Source organism: Schistocerca nitens, chromosome 9, assembly GCF_023898315.1.
Source record: "Schistocerca nitens isolate TAMUIC-IGC-003100 chromosome 9, iqSchNite1.1, whole genome shotgun sequence".
In the NCBI taxonomy this organism is placed as follows: Eukaryota; Metazoa; Arthropoda; class Insecta; order Orthoptera; family Acrididae; genus Schistocerca; species Schistocerca nitens.
The window spans coordinates 217,922,412-217,947,856 of record NC_064622.1 but is presented as its reverse complement, the minus strand read 5'-3'; the positions used below and the strand labels follow the sequence as shown (position 1 = coordinate 217,947,856).

The window sequence follows — 25,445 nt, the reverse complement described above, 5'->3', positions numbered from 1 at the left end:
TTCAATTCAAATCTGCTTGCTGTGCACACTCTACACAATTTCTAACATACTGATCAACATAATTCTTCCTTCCCTTCAACCAGTATTTTTCTGCCACTCTTTGACTCATTGACCTGCATCCTCCATGGCTCTACAACAAATCATCATGCATTTCGTGTAGTACTTCTTCCTGTGACACAACCACCCTCGTTCCGAACTTAGTCTCTCTACACAACATTCCTTCACACATATTGACATGCTGCTGCTTGCCATATCATTTACATTCCTTGTCACCACACTGTGCAGCCTACCATTCCTCAAGGTGCTGACTTAGAGCTTGTGCTATCAGTATCTACCTGCTCATCCCAAGTGCATTTCTTCATTTGTTCCCTGGTTTGTGGATTACTTCATATTCAAATGCATCAAGTTTTAATGTCCACCTCATCATTCTACTGGCTGAGTCCTTTGAACATAGTAACCACTTCAAAGCAGCATCTTTCAACTTCCTACCATGCAGGTAACACCAGAAGTTTGTTAACTCTGTACACTAAGCTAACTCTCTCTCTCTGTCTCCATTGTAGAGTAATTCCTTTCCACTCCATTCAGCTACCTCAATGCAAAAGTGACAGGATGCTCCTGGCTGTAGATTTCCTGACTTAAAACATGCCTAAGATCATGATTTGACACATCAAGTGGTAATATGAATTCCTTCTGAAAGTCTAGAAACACAAAAAACCAGACTTAACATTAACTTCTATTTCAATTTGACTAGCACTTCTTGGCATTTTCTTCGACCACACAAACTTAATATACTTTTTCAATTACTGAAAAGTGGTTGCGCTATATCTGCAAATCCCCTCACAATCTTTCTATAATGATTTGTGAGACCCAGAAAAGATTGCAAATCCTTGGTTGTTCCTGGTACCAGAAAATCTTGCACTGCTTGTATTAATCTAGGCTCAGCCCTCACACCATCCTTATTAATGATATAGCCTAAATAATTGACTTCTTTCAGCTCAAAATGATATTTTCCAGTACTTGAGCACTGAATGAGCTGCTTGTAACCTCTTGAACACTTCCCTCAGTCTTTGCCTATGCTCCTGGATTTTCTTTGAAAGGACTATTATGTCACTGATATACACCATACACTGGCATGGCTTTAATACTTTAAGCACCCCATCCAGTAACTTTTGGAATGTTGCCGGTGTGTTTCTTTAACCCAAAATACATCCTTCTATATTGATAGTGCCCCAAAGGTGTTGAAAATCCCATTTTCAGTCTACCCTGTGGAGCAACTTCTAAGTGATGGTAATGACTCTTCCAGTTTATTGTTAAGTACTGGCATTACCCTACATTATCTACTGTTTCTGCACTATTTGCAATTGGGTAGGCATATGTCATAGTCATACTGTTCAAATCACAGTAATTGTAACAAAAGTGATACTGTTTCAAGCCATCCATAGTCTTCTTCACCATGATTACAATTCCTACAACCCCCCCCCCCCCCCATGAGCTACTACTTTTGTCTGTTATCCCAACTGTTGCAGTGATCATGTTACTCTGTATAGCCTCCAACACACTGGTCTTTGTTCCCTGTCTGAATCCTGTGCTATGTTAGCGGTGAAAAAAAAAAAGGGCAATCTTTCACATCTGGAATCTCTATTGTGACCAACAATGTTACTTTCAGTGACTTAACTTCCTAAGCAAGAAAGTTGTCTACATTGACAGGTGCTGTCTTGCCTCCATTCCTCTCTTGTATGCATATAATTCTATGTTTCACCAAACAACACACAGTATCTAACTTTTACGTCAGGCTCCACATTCACCTGTAGTGACTTTCCATGCCACTTGACAGAGAGTCATGTGAATTAAGCCTTAATGTCATTTCTCACAGTTTAACTGGATTGTGTTGTACATTAGATGCTCCTCATGACAGATTAACATTGACAACAGCTTCCCCTAACTGGAATGTTATCCCGCTAAACTCCACTACACATCATCAAAAGTCGATTGTGGCATGACGTTGATGCAAAAAGCCTAATGCTAGGATCATGCTGTAGTCCTCTCTTACATGTAGCACCATTTCCATACATTGCCTAAATTAGATTATCTGAAATGAGAAATTCATTATTACTGACCCCAGTGCTCATACACAACTTGTAGCATGTTGGGTTCCAAAGCTTCCTACCTACCAACTCTCTTGAGACTGCTGACACATGCACTCCTGTGTCCAACAACTCTTTATACTCCCTACCATTTATTGTACCAATTATGGCATATTCCACTTATCCATTTGTTTTCACTGAAATTCTTTTCACTGGGTACTCCTGTAGGCAGCTCTAAGTTTAATGTATATTTCCTACTGTACAAACCACCTTTTCCATTACTGCTATATCCCTATCAATGACCTCCACTACCCCCTACTTCTGTCTCAATGAATTGTTGGTAGCCTGAGCTCACTGAACTGTTGGTAACCCACGCTGTCCCCATCATTCCTTTGTGGCTGGTAGTATTGTCTTTGCATAAGCCCTCAATTGTGTCTGATCCCTTACCCCTGTTGACCTACTGATTTCCTCATACTCCAATGCTAATCTAACCCATGCATGTAGATCTTTGGGAATCCCACTGCACACCCTCCTCAACATTTCTGGTGCTAAACCTCTAGTTGCTCAGCCTCCTGCCATACCATTTTGCTCACCTCCTCACTCTGAGACAATTCATAAGTGTGAACATGTTGTTGTTTTTGTTGTGGTCATCAGTCCAGAGACTGGTTTGATGCAGCTCTCCATGCTACTCTATCCTGTGCAAGCTGCTTCATCTCCCAGTACCTACTGCAACCTACATCCTTCTGAATCTGCTTAGTGTATTCATCTCTTGGTCTCCCTCTACGATTTTTACCCTCCACACTGTCCTCCAATACTAAACTGGTGATCCCTTGATGCCTCAGAACATGTCCTACCAACCAAGCCCTTCTTCTGGTCAAGCTGTGCCACAAATTTCTCTTCTCACCAATTCTATTCAGTACCTCCTCATCAGTTATGTGATCTACCCATCTAATCTTCAGCATTCTTCTGTAGCACTACATTTTGAAAGCTTCTATTCTCTTCTTGTCTAAACTATTTGTTGTCCATATTTCACTTGCATACATGGCTACACTCCATACAAATACTTTCAGAAAAGACTTCCTGACATGTAAATCTATACTCAATGATAACAAATCTCTCTTCTTCAGAAATGCTTTCCATGCCATAGCCAGTCTACATTTTATATCCTCTCTACTTCAACCATCATCAGTTATTTGCTCCCCAAAGAGCAAAACTCATCTACAACTGTGAATGTCTCATTTCCTAATTTAATTCCCTCAGCATCACCCAGCTTAATTCGACTACATTCCATTATCCTCATTTTGCTTTTGTTGATGTTCATCTTATATCCTCCTTTCAAGACACTGTCCATTCCATTCAACTGCTCCTTTGCTGTCTCTGACAGAATTACAATGTCATTGGCAAGCCTCAAAGATTTTATTTCTTCTCCATGGATTTTGATTCCTACTTCAAATTTTTCTTTTGTTTCCTTTACTGCTTGCTCAATTTAAAGATTGAATAACATTGGGGATAGGCCACAACCCTGTCTCACTTCCTTCCCAACCACTGCTTCCCTTTCATACCCCTCAACTCTTATAACTGCCATGTGGTTTCTGTACAAATTATAACTACCCTTTTGCTCCCTGTATTTGACCCCTGCCACCTTCAGAATTTGGAAGAGAGTATTCCAGTCAACATTGTCAAAAGCTTTCTCTAAGCCTTCAAATGCTAGAAATGTAGGTTTTCCTTTCCTTAATCTATCTTCTAATGTAAGTTGTAGAGTCAGTGTTGCCTCACGTGTTCGAACATTTCTATAGAATCCAAACTGATCTTCCCTGAGGTCAGCTTCTACCAGTTTTTCCATTCATCTGTAAAGTATTTGTGTTAGTATTTTGCAGCTGTTACTTTTTAAACTGATAGTTCGGTAATTTTCACATCTGTCAACACCTACTTTCTTTGGGATTGGAATTAATATATTCTTCTTGAAGTCTGAGGGTATTCATCCTGCCTGATACATCTTGCTCACCAGATGGTAGTGTTTTGTTGGGGCTGGCTCTCCCAAGGCTATCAGTAGTTCTAATGGAATGTTGTCTCCTCCTGGGGCCCTGTTTCACGTAGATCTTTCAGTGCTCTGTCAAACTCGTCACACAGTATTGTATCTCCCATTTCATCTTCATCTATGTCCTCTTCCATTTCCATAATATTGTCTTCAAGTACATCATTCTTGTATAGACCCTCTATATACTCCTTCCACCTTTGTGCTTTCCCTTCTTTGCTTAGAGCTGGGTTTCTATCTGAGCTCTTGATATTCATACAAGTGGTACTCTTTCCTCCAAAGGTCTCTTTAATTTTCCTGTAGGCAGTAACCTATCTTATCCCAAGTGATATATGCCTCTACATCCTTACATTTGTCCTCTAGCCATCCCAGCTTAGCCATTTTGCACTTCCTGTCAATCTCATTTTTGAGACATTTGTATTCCTTTTTGCCTGTTTCATTTACTGCATTTTTATATTTTCTCCTTTCATCAATTAAATTCAATATTTCTGTTACCCAAGGATTTATACTAGCCCTCATCTTTTTACCTACTTGATCCTTTGCTGCCTTCACTATTTCATCTCTCAATGTTACCCATTCTTCTTCTACTGTATTTCTTTCCCCCATCTCCTTAAATTCCCAACTTTTTACAGTTTCTTCAGTTTTAATCTACAGCTCATAACCAATAGATTACGGTCAGACTTCACATCTGCCCCTGTAAATGTCTTGCAATTTAAAACCTGGTTCCTAAATATCTGTGTTATCATTATATAATCTATCTGAAACCTTCCAGTGTCTCCAGGCCTCCTCCATGTATACAACCTTCTTTCATGATTCTTGAACCAAGTGTTAGCTATCATTAAGTGTGAACATACAACTTACTAATTCTGTGTGCAAAGTCCTCTGCTATATCATTAAGCCTTTTAGACACCCTGTGTGCTGTTTTGTTTCCTATATCTCTGCTCCAATCCCTGTCTCAGATGGTCAAAGGTTTCTGCATTGTGTAACACTTCTGTACACCATATGAACAACTTCAGCTCTCCCATTAAACACACCCTAGCAATTTGCTATAACTGTTTATCTGACCAACTCATTTCACCTGTTGACTTGAGATGCTCATCAAACACTAACACATCCTCAGACAACATACCAGAAAAGGGAGAAACAAGGTTGACAACAGCCAGATCCACTCCTGAAGTCTGTGACTTCAACAATTCTATCTCCTCGTCTTTCACTGCCATTATTCAGCTGCCTTTAATTGAGCTAACTGATTCACTAATGACTCTATAGCCTCATCTTTGGTGACACCCAGTGTGTCATATTTCACCATTGTCTCATTGCTACTCATTTTTATGAGTAGCGAGTTAAAAAAAAACCACAAAAACAGTAACTCAACAGTAACATAGATAGAACACTCTGCAGCTGCTTGTATTATCAACCTACTTCTTATGCCTTATGATGAGCCACATGGACTCTCCACATTGTCTAGCTGTGCGCCCAAAATGATTATATGTCAAACAAATCACTGCTACAGATTCAGCACAAGGGGCAGGATGTGAAGGTAAATTATGCTGAGTACAACATATAGGCACCAACCATTCATCTCTAGCATTACCACTGAGTTGCAACATATCCACTGGTACCTCAGGTCTTACAAAGGTAACCCTTGTATAATCATGCCCCATAAATTTTCATGGCTGGCACCACACAAGAGCAACAATGTCTCACTCACCCTAAACAATGATAGTGCACAATGTCACTTGGACATTGTGCTGTGGGAGAAGGAATGTTTGCTGTGGATTCTGGCGACATCTGCACCCCTGATATCACTCTGTAGAATGGTGTTGCACTCAGGTGGTGGGGCGAGTGAGTGGGTGGTTGTGACAGGCCAGCAGGCCCAATGGAAACACTGTTAACAGCAAAGAATGCCTTTATTTAATTTCTACGCATGATGTGCCACAACTCAATGAGGCAAACATGCCTCATTCTATTTTCCTCAGCCAGTGCTAATGTATCGATGGTGGCTTCTACCCTGGATGCCATATAGGCTGCCTGTGATGCTGCAAGAAGGCCGGTTGCAGGCCAGTGGCCCCTGGAGGCCACAGCTGTAATGTCAGCAACGTTCTACTTCCCACAGCAGCATAGAGCCTTGGTGGGCCCTTGGCTCTGCTTGCATTTAGCGCTATAGCACACAGAGACAGCTGCGGGTGGGCTTCAACTTGCTGCCCTCTGACAGGAGTCAGAGGGTGTCTGGTGCTGAGGTACTAATTCCGACAAGGAACTCAGTACTGGTGGCAGCAGGCATGGATAGCACATTGATAGGGCTGTGGCATCAAGTCCCCTGATGAACTTCACACTAGTGGCAGCAGGCACAGCCTGGTCTTGAACCCATGCTACTGCTAGCCATGCCCAGCCATCATGCTGCTTGGCATGACCCTTGGCATGATGGTGCTGCTGCTGGACTCAGATGATGAGGAAATGGCCTCTGCCTCAAAATCTAGACATATTTATATCACTCCTAGAAGCATTTGTTTTGCTAAATCTGTGCCTCTAGTCACAACGCCCGTAACAAGAGACTTGCCCTGGTGTGGTGACATCACCCCACCTGCTACAATCATTACTGCTGTGTGGTGCAGGTTTCTGGTGAGCATGACTAGCCTCATCTCTCAATCCCCTTATGTGTGTATTAGCTGCCACACTTGCGGCTACAGGCCTGTGGCTGTTAATGCAACGCTTCATGGTAGCTTTCTCACTACTTCTCATTATTTTAGCTAAAAGCCTGGCAGCAGCATTATATTAGCTTTTCTAGTAGAATGTCGTGGACAACAGTATCAAAAGCCTCAGGAAGATATAAAAATATGCCTGTGATACATTTGTCTTTCTCAAGATCATAAAGTAACACTTTTGTGAATTCTACGACTGATTCTGTACTTCTGCACCTTCGAAACCAAACTGTGAATCAATTAAAAGGTTTATATTTATTGAAGTACCTAATAACTGATTCTGTTATTTTTGAAAATAGTGATAGCAGGTAAATCGGCCAGTAATTTTCTATGTCTTCTCCATTACTTTTTGTTAGGAGAGGTATAACTCTTGCCTGCTTTAAATACTTTGGAAATTTCCCTGATGTGAAGACTTCAATTTATTATGTCTGTTATGTTTCTATACTCTCTATCCATTGTTTCAGTACACATCATTTAAGCCTACTAACTTTTTATTTTTTAGTTTTTGTACAAAATTACTGCCTCCATGCTGTGTGGTTGGTAGCAACATCATTGTACTTAGTGTATAATTATTTACAGGTGTTATATTTGGTTTTGGAAATTTTTTCTGAAACTTCTCTGCAATACTTGAACAGCATTCATTCACATAGTTTGCTCGTTGGTGTGGATCATTCATTACTTTATCCCTCTCTTTTATCAGTATATTATTATGCCTGTGTTTGTGTCTCCCTGTTTTCCCTTCTTTTTTTTTTTTTTTTTTTTTTTTTTTTTTTTTTTTTTTTTTTTTTTTTTTTTTAAAATCCCTGTCCCTGACTGATTTGCTTTTATTCGCTGTGTTGTATATTATTTTCTCATTAAATGACTTTTTGCACCAATCAGCATGTGCCTATAAATCTTTTTATGTACATAATATAAATTCAAAGACTGGCTCATTATAACTCTTTTTGATGGAACTGAGATATTTAAGGTTTTGGCAGCACTTCTTAATAGCTGCTGTTTTCCATTTGTTTCTGTGAAACATTGATACTGATGTTGATACTTTCGGAAATGTCTTTTCAAAATTCAGTCTAAATAGTGTAGAGAATTTAAAGAATCCACTTTTACGCTGGTTTCTCTATACACTTCATCCCAGATTTGGTAGTTCTTTTGAAAAATTTTGATTTCTGACAGATATCTTTTGTAAGCTTGCAGTTTCAGGAATTTTTTCATACCTAATTTTCTGTTATTATTTGGCAGAAATGGTCTGATAGTCCAAGATGTTTTACAGCTACATCACGCTTTTCCATGTCAGTACTGTCTATATTTGTGGCCACATGGTCAACTGCTGATGCAATTATTGTGTTGACCAACAGGGACATTCCAAAACTGTGAAGAATATTTATGAGGATGCTACTAGTTTCATTTATGATATTTGTGTTTTATGTCTGCATGCAAAAGGATATTGAATTTTGTACTTGAGATTTTATCTATTAACTCCAGTTAATTTATTGAAAAAGTGTTCTCACTACCAGTGGGAGACTGATGCACAAACAAAAGGATTAATTTCTTGATTTATCAAGATATGTTAATTCAATAGCTGATATTTTGAAGTGTTTGTCTTTACTTAGTGTACAAGACATGAGCTTAGTGTACTAAGGTGATGTCATATACACAAACTACTGTGCTGTTCAAAGTTTGGAACTCAATTTCAAATTGTTGTATTTTATTTTTTATTGATTGCATGTTTTGCTGAAGGATTGTTAAGTCAGTGAAATGGTCCATGTTGCTTTTTCCATTTGTTTCTTTTTATTTACAACATGTAGTATGTGTATCATGTGATGTATTATAATCTATCTTGTGAGTGACTGTTTCAGACATTTTTCACTGGCTTTATCCTAAAAGAAGAGCTACTTCTCCTACCTTGACAACAGCCATTTGACCATTAATGGCCTGAGACCCACCTGCTATACTTTCATAAATCCATTGTACCAGTCTTTTCTTCCCAGTCCCATTTATGTCTAGGCCAAGCCTGATAAAACATCTTCTATTGATAGTCCTGACAAGCACCAGAGCAAGATCCACAAAGTTGCCTGCCATCAGTCCTCTCTCTAACCCCACATTAATCGGCCACACAGCTCCATTAAGGCATGGCCAGTCATGATGCTGGAACAGCCGAAGAAAGTGTCCATTGGTGGCACCAGTCAGGGAAGCTATCTTATCCATCTCATATGATCCATCCCTGTCCAAACAGTTTTTCACCCCACTCACTAACACTACATGGTTTCCTTTTGTAAAATCCTCACATAAAGACTCTTAAGTCCTCTACCACTTTGCCCTGCACTTGGTTTGAAAATGCCGGTGGCCTGGTACACTGCCCCTAAACGTTTCTGTAACTGGGGGCCTACACCTTACCCATGGCCACTGCTTAGCAGCAGCATTTTCTTCTTCCTAACACTTTGTACATTCTTAGTCTTGAAAGTGTTGGGTGAAGTGTGTTGCCTATTTCCTGCTCCACTTAACTCTGGCAGTAATAGATGTCTGTTTTTACCATTGATAGCAAAACTATCAGATTGCATTCTCTTTTTCCCTGTCTTCCTAGCAATAGACAGTTCCCAATCACCCCCCCCCCCCCTCCCCTCCATCTCTGTTGATCCTTATCAATTCATTCCTTGCTTCCCCAAACTGAGCCTGAAGGGCAAAGACTTTCCTTTCCTGTCCCTCAATAAATATGATCCTACTGCGTACCCTGCAGTTCCATTTCCACAAGAGAGCCTCTTCTGTTTGCCCAATGTTCTCCCCACTACATCTCCCCAGTGAAAATATTTCTACAAGACTGGCAACAAATCCTCCTCTTCACCACCCTCTGACATCTCCCACATTTCCCACTCATGGTCAAAAGAAGAAGTAAGTTTAACTTTAAAGCAATCATCAAGTTTGCCAATGACACAAGATTTATTCAAGATTTTTAACACCCACCACAACAGGACCATGGAATGGTTCCATTCAAAAGTAATCACCACACATGTTATGAGATTTGTCCAACTGGGAGATGAGACACACAATTCTTGTTTCATAGAACGTGGTTGCCTGCTAATGGATCCATAACTACACCCACTCTTGCACTTCATCTGAATGACACCATGTCCACACATATCTTTCTTCAGGTCACTAAAGATGTTAAAATCACAAGATCAAAGATGTATGGAGGATGTTGCAGTGTTTCCCAACCAAACTGCCAAAGTGTACCTCCATCCAATTGGCAGTGTGGGGGTGGGCACTATCATGCAACAGCATTCATGGGCATTTTTACTTTATGGCATGATGCAAATTTCTGCGGACTATCTTCATAGCACTGTGCATTGATTGTGGTTTCACACTCAAGAATCTTGATGAGCAGAAGGCCCTGCAGTTGAAAAGAAGGTCTCCGTAACCTTCCCAGGACTTGTGAACAGCTTCGGATCTCTTTGGTGTCTGAGATGTGAGATGTTTCCACTGTTGGTTTTGCTGTTTGCTCTTGGGCTTTTGGAATGCTGTCAGATGGAATCATCTAGTTACATAACAATGCCCATGCTCACACTAACTATTGGGCAAAGGCTACACTACAGTCCAGATCTTTCTTTGGCAAGCTGAAGACATGTGTGGACATCGGTTTCAGTCAGATGAAGTGAGGTTGGGGATTCGTCAGTGGCTGAATGCATTCTACGAAACAAGAATTGATTGTCTTGTCTCTCAGTGGGTTAAGTGTCTTATTGCATGTAGTGATTAATGTTCAATGGAATGATTCAATGGTCCCAGTGTGGCACGTGTTAAGTTACAAATATAAGTAAAACTGACACTAAAAGTTTTTTTTTTTTTTTTTTTTTTTTTTTTTTTTTAGAGATATATCAGTAATGATAATAGAATGAATCAGTAGTTTCTTTGTTTTTAGAGAATTTGCTTTACCAAAACTGTTTGGTTAGGTTTTTAAATGCTTTGTAACTCTGAAAATTTAGGCCTAGATTGTGTTTATTTAATTAGTAGAGGATACAAAATGGGTTGACAAATACAATTTAGAAACATCTAATTACACTTTTAGGGGAAGAATTGATCTACTGACGCTATTAGCTGCCTTGATCTAATGAAATGTATACTATTAAGAAAACTTAAATATGGTTTTCAGTGTTCATGTCATGCAAGATTCTGGCATACTTCAACACAGCCAGTACTTCAAGTCACACAATTTGTTTTTTAAAAGAGTGCAATTGAAGCAGACATTACAGCAAACATACAAAACAAAACAAATTTAAATTTACCACTATTTATTCTTAAACAGAGAAGTACTTTTTATGGAGGAAAGTAGTTGTGTGTCTCATTCAGATGCCATCTTGGATATACTAGTGTCTTGGATATTCTAATATCTTGGATATAATAGTTTCTGTGAACTGCAGGGATGGGAAATTGCTGACCAACACACCCTTGCCCACTGTTACCATCCTTTACTTAACCTCTGTTAACATCACAATGTCCCTTTCTTAAAATTTTCTCTCACTACTTCTTACTTTTTTACCTTCACCTTTCCCTCCCTCTTTCTTCTCTGTCTCCCGTACCCATCTCTCCCTCTCTGGTTTTCCCTCACGTCTTCCTCCAGTTTCCCCTAGTTCCTAATTTCAATGCTCTCTTCTCTTTCTCTTAATCCACCTTTACTTCTCATTTTATTCTTCTGTTACTCTTGTGTACTATCCTTGACCTACTCTTTCTCTGCCAGCTGCCTCCCATCATCCCCACAACATATGGGTTACTCTCAAACTGATGTCTGAGTAACCTGCCTTGCCTCTGTAACCCTATTTCCTCCCTGAGGATGAAGCTAACAGTTCTAAAAGCCAGGACAGTTTCTCTATTTTTATATGAATCTTTCAGCAGCACTAAAACTTCATCTCCTGAAAGTGAGTACTTGCCATTCCAACCTGTCATAATTTTATAATTTTCACAAGTGAGTTTTCCTTTTGATAAAACTAGATGAAAAAGCACTCAGTGTCAAAAAATACCTTAGTTATAGGACATAGGGGTAGGCTAGACTATATCTGTTCCAGCTGTGGAGGACAATATTACGGAAATGGATAGATTGCTACTCACCATAATCTATGTCCGCCCCGATAGCTGAGTGGTCTGCATGACGGAGTGCCATCCTATGGGTCTGGGTTCGATTCCCAGCTGGGTTGGGGATTTTTCTCTGCTCAGGGACTGGGTGTTGTGTTATCTTAATCATCATTTCATCCCCATCCGGCACACAGATCGTCTAATGTACCGTCGAATGTAATAAGACCTGCACCAACGTGGCCGGACCTGCCCCATGAGGGGCCTCATGGCCAATGATGCCAAACGCTCATTTCCATTTTACCATAATCTACGCTTTTCATAGTATTGTTGTTATTCTACTCTGGAATTTCCATTGTTTTGACTTTGCCTGCTGTGCAAGGCTTTTATATGGTTCTTTCTGAGGTGTGAGTGCCAGATGTTTCAGTCAACAAGCTTATATGTTGAGGGGCCATCAACATCACTCACTATGAGTGGATTTGGCTAGTCACAGAAACCTACAGTACTAGCCCCATAGTGAATCACCTTGTTGAGGCAGTTGAGCCAACATTATACATCCAGTGGCAGCTCCTCATGGTTTTTTGGGTGTATAGGTTCTTGTCTGACCCATGTTTACCAGTATTCCACCTTCCCTCTGAATTGCTTTTGTACCCATGGGCCACAAAGCTTTTTGGTATCTTCAGAATACAAGACATTGTGGCACTTGTTGTGGACCAGATATACTAATCCCTATTGTTGCCCCTGTGGAGGTAGTATATTCTGTTATTATTGTAGAATTACTGGAGTACCAGAAGAAGACTGGCCAGATCGTATTTACCAATCGATTTCACAAGAACTCCACAATTATTTTACCTTATACACCAGTGAATCTAAACAATGGTACAAGCTTAGGTAGATTTCCTGTGGTTCTCTTCATCATGTTCTCAAGATCCACTTGCCAAACAAAGTCACTATTTGTGATGCAGAGATACGTATGATATTTAAGACACAAGAGTGTAATAGATGTATTTCAGCTTCAAAATTCCTTATTTGCTTGAAATTACTGTGCATGTTTCCAATCACCCAATGCATGTAGTCAACAGAGCAACCAGACTATTTCATTCAGAATACCTTTATCAACTTACAACTTCAAAGGCAGATGGTGAAATTCTGATGGGTACCAGGACATGTTGGGATTTGGGGAAACAAAGTGGAAGATGCAACAGCCAAGTGTGTCTGCGTGCTACCTACTGTTGCAGAGTTTAAAGTACCCCTATGTGCAGTTACCTCACTATTGAGGCACAACATCATACTTCATGTGGAGCAATTGAGTGTGAATGAATGGCAACACATTGTGACTGATGTAGTCTGTAACCTGGCAGTGTTGTGGCTCACTCCAGCCACAAAGGTAAAATCCAAGGCAGTTTGGAAGGTAACCTCCATTTGGCTGTAAATAAAAAGCTTGCATAGAAAAATAATTCTACATCTCAAAACTACAGCATACAAGTGTATGTTGTAATGGCTTGCTTAATTTTCTTTGAAGTTTCACCGTAGACATCTGAAGTGATAATCCTACCATGCTCCATAAATTCAACCACCAAAACTTCCTTGGCATCCCAAAAAAACATAGCCATAGCCTCCTCTCTATGTCATGAATATTTATTCTATCACTTTAAAAAAAATTGGATCCACTGCTGCACAACACTTCCACTCATAATATTCTGACCATATACAATACACAGTCGATAATGCAGGTCAGCTGCTGAAATTTTTTGCACTGAAAGAATTCTTATTACTGCCTGCACTTCATATTTTGTGGAGGTTTTATTACAGTGGTCATGTCTTGAGGTTACAGCAAGTGACCACATGAAAGAACAAGATTCATACTTTCACAATTGGACTCTTAATGTGTCAGAGAACATGCAGATGTGACAATGGCCACATTCCACAAACACATACTAGTGACACACTAGAACAATGGTTACTTTCTGAACTGCCCTTGTAAATCCCTTCTCAGTATCCTCTAGATTGAGCATTGCCCTGAGACACATGAATTGCTCCTTCAACCAATGTGCAGTGCCTATGACATATGACTATTTGTGTGGCACATTTTAGAAGAGTGAGCCCAGTCTGTATATGGGAGAGCAGTTTGTAATTTAGCTGCTGAATTTGCCCATTACTTTAGGTGATAACAAAGATTGTATCACACACCTAATACATTAAATTTGAAGTTCTCATCTCATTCTCAAGTTTATGGGATAACAGTGTAATTTTTTTGCTATGTTTTGTATTACTAATGAGTAAACACATAGTTCTTAGTTTGAATATATCTATTTTTAATTATTACATTTTTTTAACTTCTCGTAGATCTATTTCACTATTCTATTGCTTCCAGTAGTATAATTATCATTTAATTCATCTGCAGCACTATATCACTCAACCATGTAAGTCTGTTATGACTGTGCTGTCTTATGCCCCTAATATTAATAACATCATTATCCATTATTACTGTGACTGGTGGGTGATTCCCTGAATATTTATCTAGTGGGTGATAATTTATATGTAAGTATGAAAGGAAGACTGTGGTTTAACATCTTCTGCATGACAGTGGCATTGCAAACAGATTACAAGCTCAGATCAGACAAGGGAAAGGAAATAAATCAGTCCATGAATCAATGTAGTACCAAACAGCTGAAAATGGAGCTCACAGGATTTCATCAGAAGAAACAAATCTGGCATTCTGAGGGTCAGAGCATGCAGGTTTGCACAGTATAAATTTGTGTGGAGAACTGCATCAGATCAGTCTTTGGACTGAAGAGAAGAACAACAATGAAAGTCATAAAGCTTCTATAACTTCTAGTCTACTCTGATTTGTGTTGCAATTGTTGACACTGCTTGTCACACACTAAGTAACAGTCTAATAGTAACAATACACTAATAATTATAGCATTTAAAATGTGGTTAATGGCACAAATAAACTATTAATGTCTCTATTAACTTACATTGGTTTTTTCCCAGCTATCCTCAGTAGCAGGTCAAAGAATACTGCAGGTACTATATGGAACAACATAGCTGCTATGAAATATATAAACCAGTTATCTGTAATAATTCCAGATGGATACCATAGACAGTATCCCAGAGGATAATCCCAAATTAGACTTTGTCCTATATCCGCAACCTCCTTCAAGGTTAATGCTTGGTGTTTATGACTTGAACATTGATATATACTGACTTCCTTCGGTGAACTGCAAAATAATATATTAAGCATTATATAGCACATTATATTAACAGATTACTGAAAACATTGTTCAAATAAGAGTATATTTTATACCGAACACTTTCTGTATTTTTTATACTTTCTGTGTTCAACAAATTCTCATAGTGCATAAAATCAAACATAAACAATATTGTTGGAGAAAAAGCTGAGTAGCACCATGGTGTAGTGGTTACGATACTAAACTCTTGGAGTTCAAAACTCACCTGGACTGTACACTTTTAATATCTATATTTGGTTTGAGTACATTCTAGAAGTATCCAAAAATGTCAAGAATCATTGTACTGGAATGCTCTGTAGCTGTTTAAATACTGTATTTGTTCTAGTCGGAGGCAGTTCGATCTGCACTCTTGTATGTGCAAGTGCTGAATAAACCTTCATTAAATGAAATTAGTGTTTGTCATTCATCTAATTACGCCTTCATCTATGTGACATTACTCTGGTTGAGGCGCCGGGTATCAGAACTTGTGATAGCACACATTATCCACGACACAGTGGCTCCCATCAAGCGACGACAGAGCCGCCATTTATGTGGCGAGAAACCCGAGTTTGAGCCATATTTAACAGATCACAATCTATTGCAGACAGAAGAAGAAGAGAACATTATCATGACAGTAACTGTGTGCCACCACATGAGACATCCATTTGTGTTCTCTGGTGATGATGGCCAAGATCCAAACAAGTGGCTGAAGATATATGAGCGTATATCCAAATTTAACAAATGGGATGACACCATGTGTTTGGCTAACGTATTCTCAACTTAGAGGGCACTGCCAAGCAATTGTATGAGAACAACGAGGAAAAGTTCACAAGCTCGGAAGTATTTCAGGTGGAACTGCGCAAGTATTTCGGCGACGCACAACGACAGAAATGCAAGGCTGAAGATAAATTAAAGTTCAGGGCACAGCATCTAGGAGAAACTACAGCATCCTACATTCAAGACATCTTGGAGATGCGTAAAATAGTGGATCCTAGAATGAAGGAGGAAGATAGGGTTGCACATCTCATGAAGGATGTTGCTGAGGACATGTATCAAGCCCTACTCCTGAAGGAGGTTTCACAGCAGACGACTTCATAAAATGGTGCCAGTACAGTGACACAATGCATCAAAAAAGAATTACATGCAAGAAGTTTGAATGGCTTCCAAATGTCATATCGATGTCTGTGATGGTGGAAGGAACTGATTTCACAAGTGTTCTTCATCAGATAGTGAGAGAGGAAGTTCAGAAGGTACTTGGATTGCACAGCGAGCAAAAAACCAAGACGTTTCAAGAGGTCATAAGGGAGGAAGTGGAACAGACATTGAACCCAATCTCTCATCTTTCATTTCTCTTTAAAATGGTGAAAAAGTCGAGACCCACGTATAATTAGATTACTACAATGCTGCATAAAGAACCTATTTGTGCACCAAGGAAGACTGACATCTGGAGGACCCAGGATAACCAACCAGTATGTTTCCACTGCAGATGAGAAAGGCAGCAGATATTTGATGACACCTGTGCCAGAATACAGCAGACCGATCTTAGTCAATGCCAACTCCGGGACAACAAAGATGAACAAGGAGGCGAGGGGACGATGTAGGTCACCATTGCCACAAGCTAGCCACTGGAGAGGACGCTCCCTAACACACCAATCAGGGTCATCATATTACAAGAGTGTAGTCAAAACATCATTCTCAGATGAAACTTTTTGAAAGCTTCTCAGGCAATTATAGATTGTGGTCGCTCGAAGTTTATGCTAGACGAGATGAGATACTGTGTTACAGGAAGATGCGCATCTGAGTGTGTGGAGACTATGTGTGCTGGATGAAGTGATCATTCCTGCAGTCAGTGCTAGAAAGGTACCTGTCACAAGTCATGCCATGCATCAACCCATGGATCTTGTAGTGGAATGTAAGAGAAGCATACCATTGAAGAATAACTTGGTCATCCCAGCCTCTGTCGTCTTGTTTAAGAATGGATTCGGTGAATTGTGAATACTTAACTGTCACCGAGAACCATAGATCGCTCCAAGATGCATGTGCATTGCAAATGCTGAGCCATTAATTGAAGAACAGCTGAGCATCATAGAAACCTCCCATGCTGAGTCTGTGGGCGAAATTAGCGCTACCACTACGAGACAAGATCTTCTAGCTCAACTATCACTAGATCTCACTAAGGAACAACAGAAGAAGCTACTTGCCATTCTTCAAGAGTTCTCTGAATACTTCAATCCACAGGTGAAGAGCAAATTAGACAAATCGATGGTGAAGCACTAGATTAGCACTGGAGATCATCAACCAACAGCCAGAGAACATACCATGCGTCAGCAATGGAACGTTGAATAATTGATGATGAGGTAGAGAAAATGATGAATGACATCATTTAGCCTTCTAAGAGCCCAAGGTCCTTGTCAGGAAGAAGGATGGCAGTTGACACTTTTGTGTTGATTACAGGAAGCTTAATAACTAAAAAAGACGTTTAGCCTCTTCCACGAATTGACGATACACTAGATTGTCTGAAGGGGACTAAGTTTTTCTCAACCATGGACATGTACTCAGGATACTGGCAAATTGAAGTGGATGAGGCTGATCATGAGGAAACTGTATTCATCACCTCTGAGGGCCTGTTTAAGGTAATGCCGTTTGGTTTGTGTAATGCAACAGCAGCTTTTGAACGGATGATGGATAATCTTCTAAGACACCTGAAGTGGATGATGTGTCTCTGTTATTTAGATGACATTACAGTGTTCTCAGAGACATTTGATGAACATATAAAAATACTGAGGGCCATTCTTAAGTGTCTAAGTGTCTCCAACAAGACGGACTGAAACTTAATCCAAGAAAGTGTCTCTTTGGAGCAAAGGAAATCAAAATACTTGGACACCTCATGTCAAACAAAGGTGTGCGGTCAGATCCAGAAAAGGTGAAATCTATAACGGAGTTTCCTATTCCTAAAATTATTAGAGATGTGGGAAGCTTCCTCAGATTATGTTCTTATTAATGTCATTTTATCAAAGACTTTTGTATCAAAGCCAAGCCATTCCAAGAGTTGTTAAAATCCAATGCTAAATTTATCTGGGGTGGAGCTAAACAAGATTCTTTTGATGTGCTGTGAAAAGCTCTGATGACTGACCCTGTACTTGGTCTGTATGATGAGAGAGCACCTACAGAACTACACACAGATGCCAGCGGGTATGTGATCGGTGCTGTTCTGGTGCAAATTTCAGATGGAAAAGAGAAGGTTATAGCCTATGCTTCTAGGACACCTACAAAAGCCGAGAGAAACTACTCAATTACAGAAAGAGAATGACTTGCTGCAATCTGGGCCATGTGCAAATTTCGACAGTATTTTTATGGAAGACCATTCACAGTTGTGACAGGCCATCATTCACTTTTTTGATTGACAAGTCTTAAGGATCCAACAGGCGACTCACCAGGTGGGCAATATGTGGTGTCACCGCCAGACACCACACTTGCTAGGTGGTAGCCTTTAAATCGGCCGCGATCCATTAGTATACGTCGGACCCGCGTGTCGCCACTGTCAGTAATTGCAGACCGAGCGCCACCACACGGCAGGTCTAGAGAGACGTCCTGGCACTCGCCCCAGTTGTACAGCCAACTTTGCCTGAGATGGATCACTGACAAATACGCTCTCATTTGCCGAGACGATAGTTAGCATAGCCTTCAGCTACTTTTGCTACGACCTAGCAAGGCGCCGTATTCAATTGATATTGAGATTCTATTAATGTATCATCAAGAGCGATGTTCTACAAATGTGGATTAAAGTTAAGTATTCCAGAAGCTACATACTTTTCTTTATAGCATTCATTACGTATCCTGTTTCAGACCTCACGCCAGCCTGCGTGAGTTTAAGCGCGTGCCTTTCGGCTTCCTCTCATTGTGTCTAGGCTGTCTTGTCTAGACACAACACAATACATCTTCAAGAGTATGACATTACCATAGTATACAAAAGTGGAAGAAAACACCAAGATGCCGACTGTCTCTCAAGAAACCCTGTGCAAGACCATCAAGACTTTGATGAAGATAGTGACTGTCTCGCTGCACTCCAGGATCTATCTGCTGAGCAGAAGAAGGATGCCAAGATGTCTCAAATAATGCTTGCCTTAAATTGGTCAGAGGATGTGTAAGGACAATTTAAGGCAGTTAATGGATTACTTTGCAAGAAAAAAGATCCATTTGGAAAGAGGGGGCTACCAGTGATTCCTAAACACATGCGCTTAGATGTTCTACAGAAATTCCATGACAACCTGAGGCCGGACATTTAGGATTTATTAAGACATATGATAGAATCCGCAAGAGATTTCTGGCCAGGTTTATTTAGGAGTGTCTGTCACTATGTGTCGCACTGTCGAGAGTGCCAGAGGAGAAAGGCAGTTCCTCAGAAACCACCTAGCCAACTCATACCAATTCCACCAGCCAAAACGCCTTTCCAGCATGTTGGGATTGACCTGATCAGATGATTTCCAACATCTGCTAGTGGCAATAGACGAATTATTGTTTGCACTGATTATCTGACATGCTATGCCATTACAAAAGCCATGAAAACAGCCAAAGCATTCGAGGTAGCCAAATTCTTCGTGGAAGATATTGTATTAAAACACAGTGCCACAAGGTTGTTAATTACGGATTGAGGGAAAGTTTTTCAATTGAATCTTGTGAAAGAGATAAATCATCAATGCAACATTACTCATCACATGATGACTGCCTACCATCTGCAAACTAATGGGCTTACTGAACTCCTTAATAAGACCTTGGCCAACATGCTATCAATGTTCATCAATGTAGAGCAGAGCAACTGGGATGAGGTGCTACCTTTCATGACGTATGCCTACAACACCACCAAACAAGACACCACAGGATTTACGCCATTTTTCCTGGTGCATGGGTGTGAAGCAATTACGATGATGGACACTGTGTTTCCATCACATCCTGATGACGTGGACAACAACTACATCAGCCAGGTGTTAACCAGAGCTGAGGAAGCTCAGCGGATAGCTCGACTCTGTACACTGCAGGCTCAAGAAAACGATCGCCGAAGGTATGATGTGATCTTCACTCCTGTTCAGAAGGTTGGTCTCTCTGAGAAGCTCCTCAGGCGCTACTTTGGACCTTATAAGTTTGTAAGACAGTTGTCTGATGTTACTTATGAAGTTGAAGATTTCGACCCCAACACAAGACGAAAAAATATCAGAGATACGGTCCATGTCCTTCAAATGAAGCCCTATAAGGATACTGCAACACAGGGTAAATTCGAAGCTCCAGCAACAGGCAACAAGTGGGAAGGTGACAAAGAGTGTAGCGGCAAAAGAAGTTCTAAGAAGATCACCACCAGGGCGAGAATCAGTCATCTGGAGTCGAAGTATAAATGACCAATGACTCATTCCTGGACTAGGAGGATGTAACCTCGAGCTTCTGTTCTCTTAAGGAGGGAGCAATGTCTCAGAAGAAGCCAAGCAGTGCAGTTGCCATAGTGTAGTGGTTATGATACTTGATTGTTGCATGGACGGTTGTGAGTTCAAAACTCACATAGACTGTACAATTTTAATTTCTATATTTGGTTCAAGTGCATTCTAGAAGAATCCACAAATGTCAAGAATCATTGTGCTGGAATGTTCTGTAGTTATATATATATATATATATATATATATATATATATATATATATATATATATATACTGTATGTGTTCTGGCCGGAGGCTGTTTGATCTACACTGTTTTATGTGCAAGTGCTGAATAAACCTTCATTAAGTGAAGTTAGTGTTTGTTGTTCATCTAATTACACTTTCTTCTAGGTGACAATGTATGAACTGTATTATATACAGAATACAGCATCAATGAAAAATCTCACAATTCAACTCGGAGTAGTAATAACCCTCCACTTCTCAAAAGGAATTGAAGTTTTCAGTGACATAAGCAAAATAAGTATGCGCTGTGAAAGTTTTTGAATCAGAAATTTCTTTTCTGGGAGGGAGGGAGAGGGAGAGTGGGGGGGGGGGGGGGAGTTAGAGAGAGAGAGAGAGAGTAAAAGGAAGAAAACTACAGCTGTTGGGATATTTTAAGGTCAAAGACAAATGAGTGCATAGAGCAATGAGACTGTAAGAAATACATATTACGGAATGGTAATTGATGAGACAGACATACATATGATTGGAGACACAAGCGATTACCTGGAGACACATTGAAATAAAGGGAGTAAATCTTAGATTAAATAGCAGTCATTAAGAAAATACACATATGGTGTCTGAAAAGTTCCCGCACCCCTCTTGACTTCATACATTTAGGGTGTTTGTGTGTGTGTGTGTGTGTGTGTGTGTGTGTGTGTGCATGTGCATGCTTGCATGCATGCACGTGCACTTGTGCCATGTACAAATGTCCAAAAGACAGAGAAAAAAAAATGACAGAGGTAATGAGAAAGCATTTAGAGATTGCTTTGACAAAGCCCCACCTTATGAAGCACCCCTACTTGATTGGGAGGCAAATACTCTTGTTTCAGGTAGTGTCAATGACAAACCACATAGTGGATGTAACAGAACATGAGAGCAAATGTGCACAGCTTTCCATCAACAGATGAAGCCAGCACAAGGCCCATAGCAAATTGTAGAACAGGCCCTTGGGTTGCTTTAGGCCTCAAAGTTTAGGATATAAAATAGAACAGCACTTGAAAAAAAAGTAGTCTGTCCTCAGCAGCGAAAGACAGTGGTCATGTGTGCGTGAGTTGCATTTGCGTGCGTCCTTGTGTGTATGTAATCTAATGCAGAAGAAGCCCTTTTGGCTGAAATCTTACTTGTTTAGTAGTCTTTTTGTTATGCCTGCCTTTGACTCAGTAGCTCCACTATATAGTGAGTATCAATCTATCATTTTCATATTACTGTATTAACTCATTTTAATATGTTTTAATTTTGAAACAGAACATTCTCCACTGCTGTTGGTGATCATTAAAGACAAGTTAATGCTTAAGTCTATTTCTACATTTGGGAAGCATGATGCTGATGGATTTTCCATTAAAACTATATAAAACTGCAGTTCCAGGGGCTTGTGCTTTCTGCTGTCAATAGCAGCAGCCACATCTGCTTTGAACATCTCAGCAAACTGCATCAATTCATCAACTAGGCTTTCTTCCAAATCATCTGGGTAAGCACTAACAATAAGAATTGAGTTCTTTTCAAGATTTCTTCTGCTTTTAAAGATTTAAATCACCAAAGTATTCGAAATACACTAGTCACATGATAGTATGATTCCATGCATTTAGCTAATGGAGACAGCACAGTCTCAGCTATGACAATAAATGCTTGAATTTCAAAATGTCATCTAGGCATTTAAATTTCTCCTGTTTCATCAAGTGTAGTAGAGCCACTGAAATTGTCCTACTTTATATTATGCTTGTTTCATCTTTAAGTCTGTTGTTTATATTCTTCACAGCCAGTCAACATTTTGGTTTTTGCTTCAACATATCAAAATATGGATCCCATTGCTTGGAAGTACCCATATAAAGGGTGTATCCCATGTTAAGGTTTTGATCAGATGACTATAGCAAAATGCTAGTCACTTGCAAGTGCTTTAGGATTTCATTCCAAGTGATAGTCATTATTAGTCATTATTACTGTATTCAGAAGGAAATGAATGATAATGTTTTACTATCAGATCAAACACCAATAACTGATAGTTACATAGTGATATGAATTGCAAATATCTGACTCTATTAATATTTTCTACTGTTGTTAAACAGTAGTATTGTATCCAATCCATCTATCCAACTGTGAAAGATGCAACATCATGAAAGATACACAGCAACCATGAAACTACAACTTGTTATACAACAATAGTCCACCAACAAGAAAGCAACCTTCACTCTATACAGCTTGTATAAAAAGTACTATAAGAAAAGTACATACAATGTAGAAGGAATGAATTATTGTAATAAAAGACTTACAAAAATAACTTTATGCAGATGGTTGTGGGATCTCTGCTGTTGAGTATAAAATATTGAATCAAAAAACCTTCAGCCATCTAAATTTCCAGTTGTCATTTTATTTGAGCAACCAGTTTCAGCACTGCATTAAGCAGTCTTCAGATCCCTGTGTAATGATAACAACGATAACTGTGTGACATACATAATAAAAGGGATATGTAAGTATTATGTACTGTGGTAACATATAACAACACCAAACTGTACGGTGAATAACATCAAAGTTAAAGATAATTTAAGGAATATTTTCATTTAACCAACTATCATGAAGGTACCAACTGATGTATTACACATTTTATAGTATACCCTGATATGTTTTCTGATCATTTTTCTGGTCATACATCATACTCTTCTTTGTCTTACCCTACTTATGGACTAAGTGTCATATAGAGGTACGTGGCTTTGGTTGTTCTGATTGAACTGAATGCTTTTCTTATTTGCTGCATATGTAATGCAGTATTCTACTTTAGATTTACTTTATAGTCTCTGCCTACCAGAAGACTTCTTACTTCATGATAATGTTGGTTATGACCTTTTCCATATATTTCAATACTTCCTGCTTAGTGGGAATTTGTTACAGTATATTACATTAAATTCACAGTTTTATTCATTAAAATATTTTTACTACACAAGCTGCAACTTATGAATCTTTGATCGATAGACTGCATTGTTGTAACTTTATATTCTTGTTTTATTAGTTGATGGCTGACTCACTGAAGAGGTCAACACCAGAACTCAATCAGGCTGGATGAAGTGGCGAACAACAACCGGAGTCACTTGCGATTGCAGGATGAAAGATAATTTAAAATAAAAAATCTAGTGCACTGTCATCCGACCAATTACCTTGTATGGTTGTGAGTGCTGGCCGACTACAGTTGAGACAGAATGCCATCTAAGTGTAATGGAAATGAAGATGCTAAGGTGGACAATGGGCCTCACTAAGTTAGATCACATTTCTAATGACAGCATTAGGCAACAGTTTGGTGTTGCACTGATCCAAGACAAGACACATGAGAGTCGTCTTTGATGGTTTGGGCATGTTTTACAGGCTGGTGATGACTCTATTGCCAAGGCCGGTTACACACTTGAAGTCATCGGCGATAGACCCAAAAGATGACCTAAGCAATGTTGGGCTGATACAGTTCATAAAGACATTAAATACATGAACATCCACCCAGATGCAGCCCATTATAGAGTGAAATGGAGACAATGGACCCATGTTGCGGACCCTGCTGGCATGCGGGACAAATGCTGAAGCAATAGAATAAGCAGAGAATACAGTACATTGTGATACAGATGATTATCACAGGGTTGACCTATAGTAAGTTGTTTAATGTTTTATTAGAATATGACAATATATAAATAAATATTTTACCTACAGTTTGCACACATCAGTATGTAACTGTGATTGTTTTGCCCCAGATGTTTCACAGGAATTGACATTAGCATTACACCATTATAATCGATGTGTAACATGCAATATTGACCTCCATTTAGTAGGTTCTTTTTTATGATTATATGTCGTATATATTATCTTTAACTTTGATGTTACTCCCCGTACAGTTTGGTTTGATGTTACTCCCTCTACAATTTGTTATTGTTATATGTTACTACATATTACCACTAAATGTAACATTTACACTGTTATGTTGTTATCATTGTTGACTTTACATTGGGACTGAAGATATCATAATGTAGCTCTGAAATTGGTTGCTCAAATAAAATAATAACTGGTAATTTAGATGGCTGAAGGTGTTTTGATTCAATATTTTACAAAAGTAATTAGGGTATCCATTTACTTTCTTATTGATAATCAGTAGTATCCTTTTCTAACTGACTGGTTACTATGACTAGCTCGGACAACATTGCTATGTTTTCAGCTTATGACACACAGTGTATAGTGTGGCCAGCACTCACTTAAAGCAATGAGCTAAAATATTATTTCTCATTACAGACTTTGACACCATCATCTTTCCTTTTGAACATTGGGTAGAATACCATTCGTGTACCCAGGTGCAGGGCCCACTAATGTGCTGGCCAGTAGCATTTGCTAACTCTTGCTACATGACTAATCCAGAACTGCTGCTGTTACTCAACTAAACAGTCTTCAACAAAATTCATTCACAAAAGAGCAGGTGCATTTCTTTAACTGCAGCCAGCAATGCATTAAAACATTTAAAAAGTTTTTAGTGAACGATTTCAGACCAATGTCTGTGCATGAATAATAGCCTAAACCACAGAACTGTGAATTGCAGCCTGTTGTGCTTCGTTGTCACAATTTCCAAATTCCATGTCTCGTTTAATAGTGTTATTTTATGATAAGTGTGCAATATATCATAGCTAACTGAGAAA

At 39.3% G+C, this 25,445-nt stretch overlaps 1 protein-coding gene across 1 annotated transcript in view; it reads right to left on the bottom strand.

Moving 5' to 3' along the window:
* Nucleotides 1-25,445, bottom strand: part of LOC126203379 (putative fatty acyl-CoA reductase CG5065) — a 190,116-nt gene that overhangs the window by 37,358 nt on the left and 127,313 nt on the right. The window contains exon 6 of the mRNA XM_049937676.1: nt 14,855-15,097. Coding sequence (XP_049793633.1) covers nt 14,855-15,097 — 243 coding nt within the window. The remainder of the gene's footprint in view (nt 1-14,854; nt 15,098-25,445) is intronic.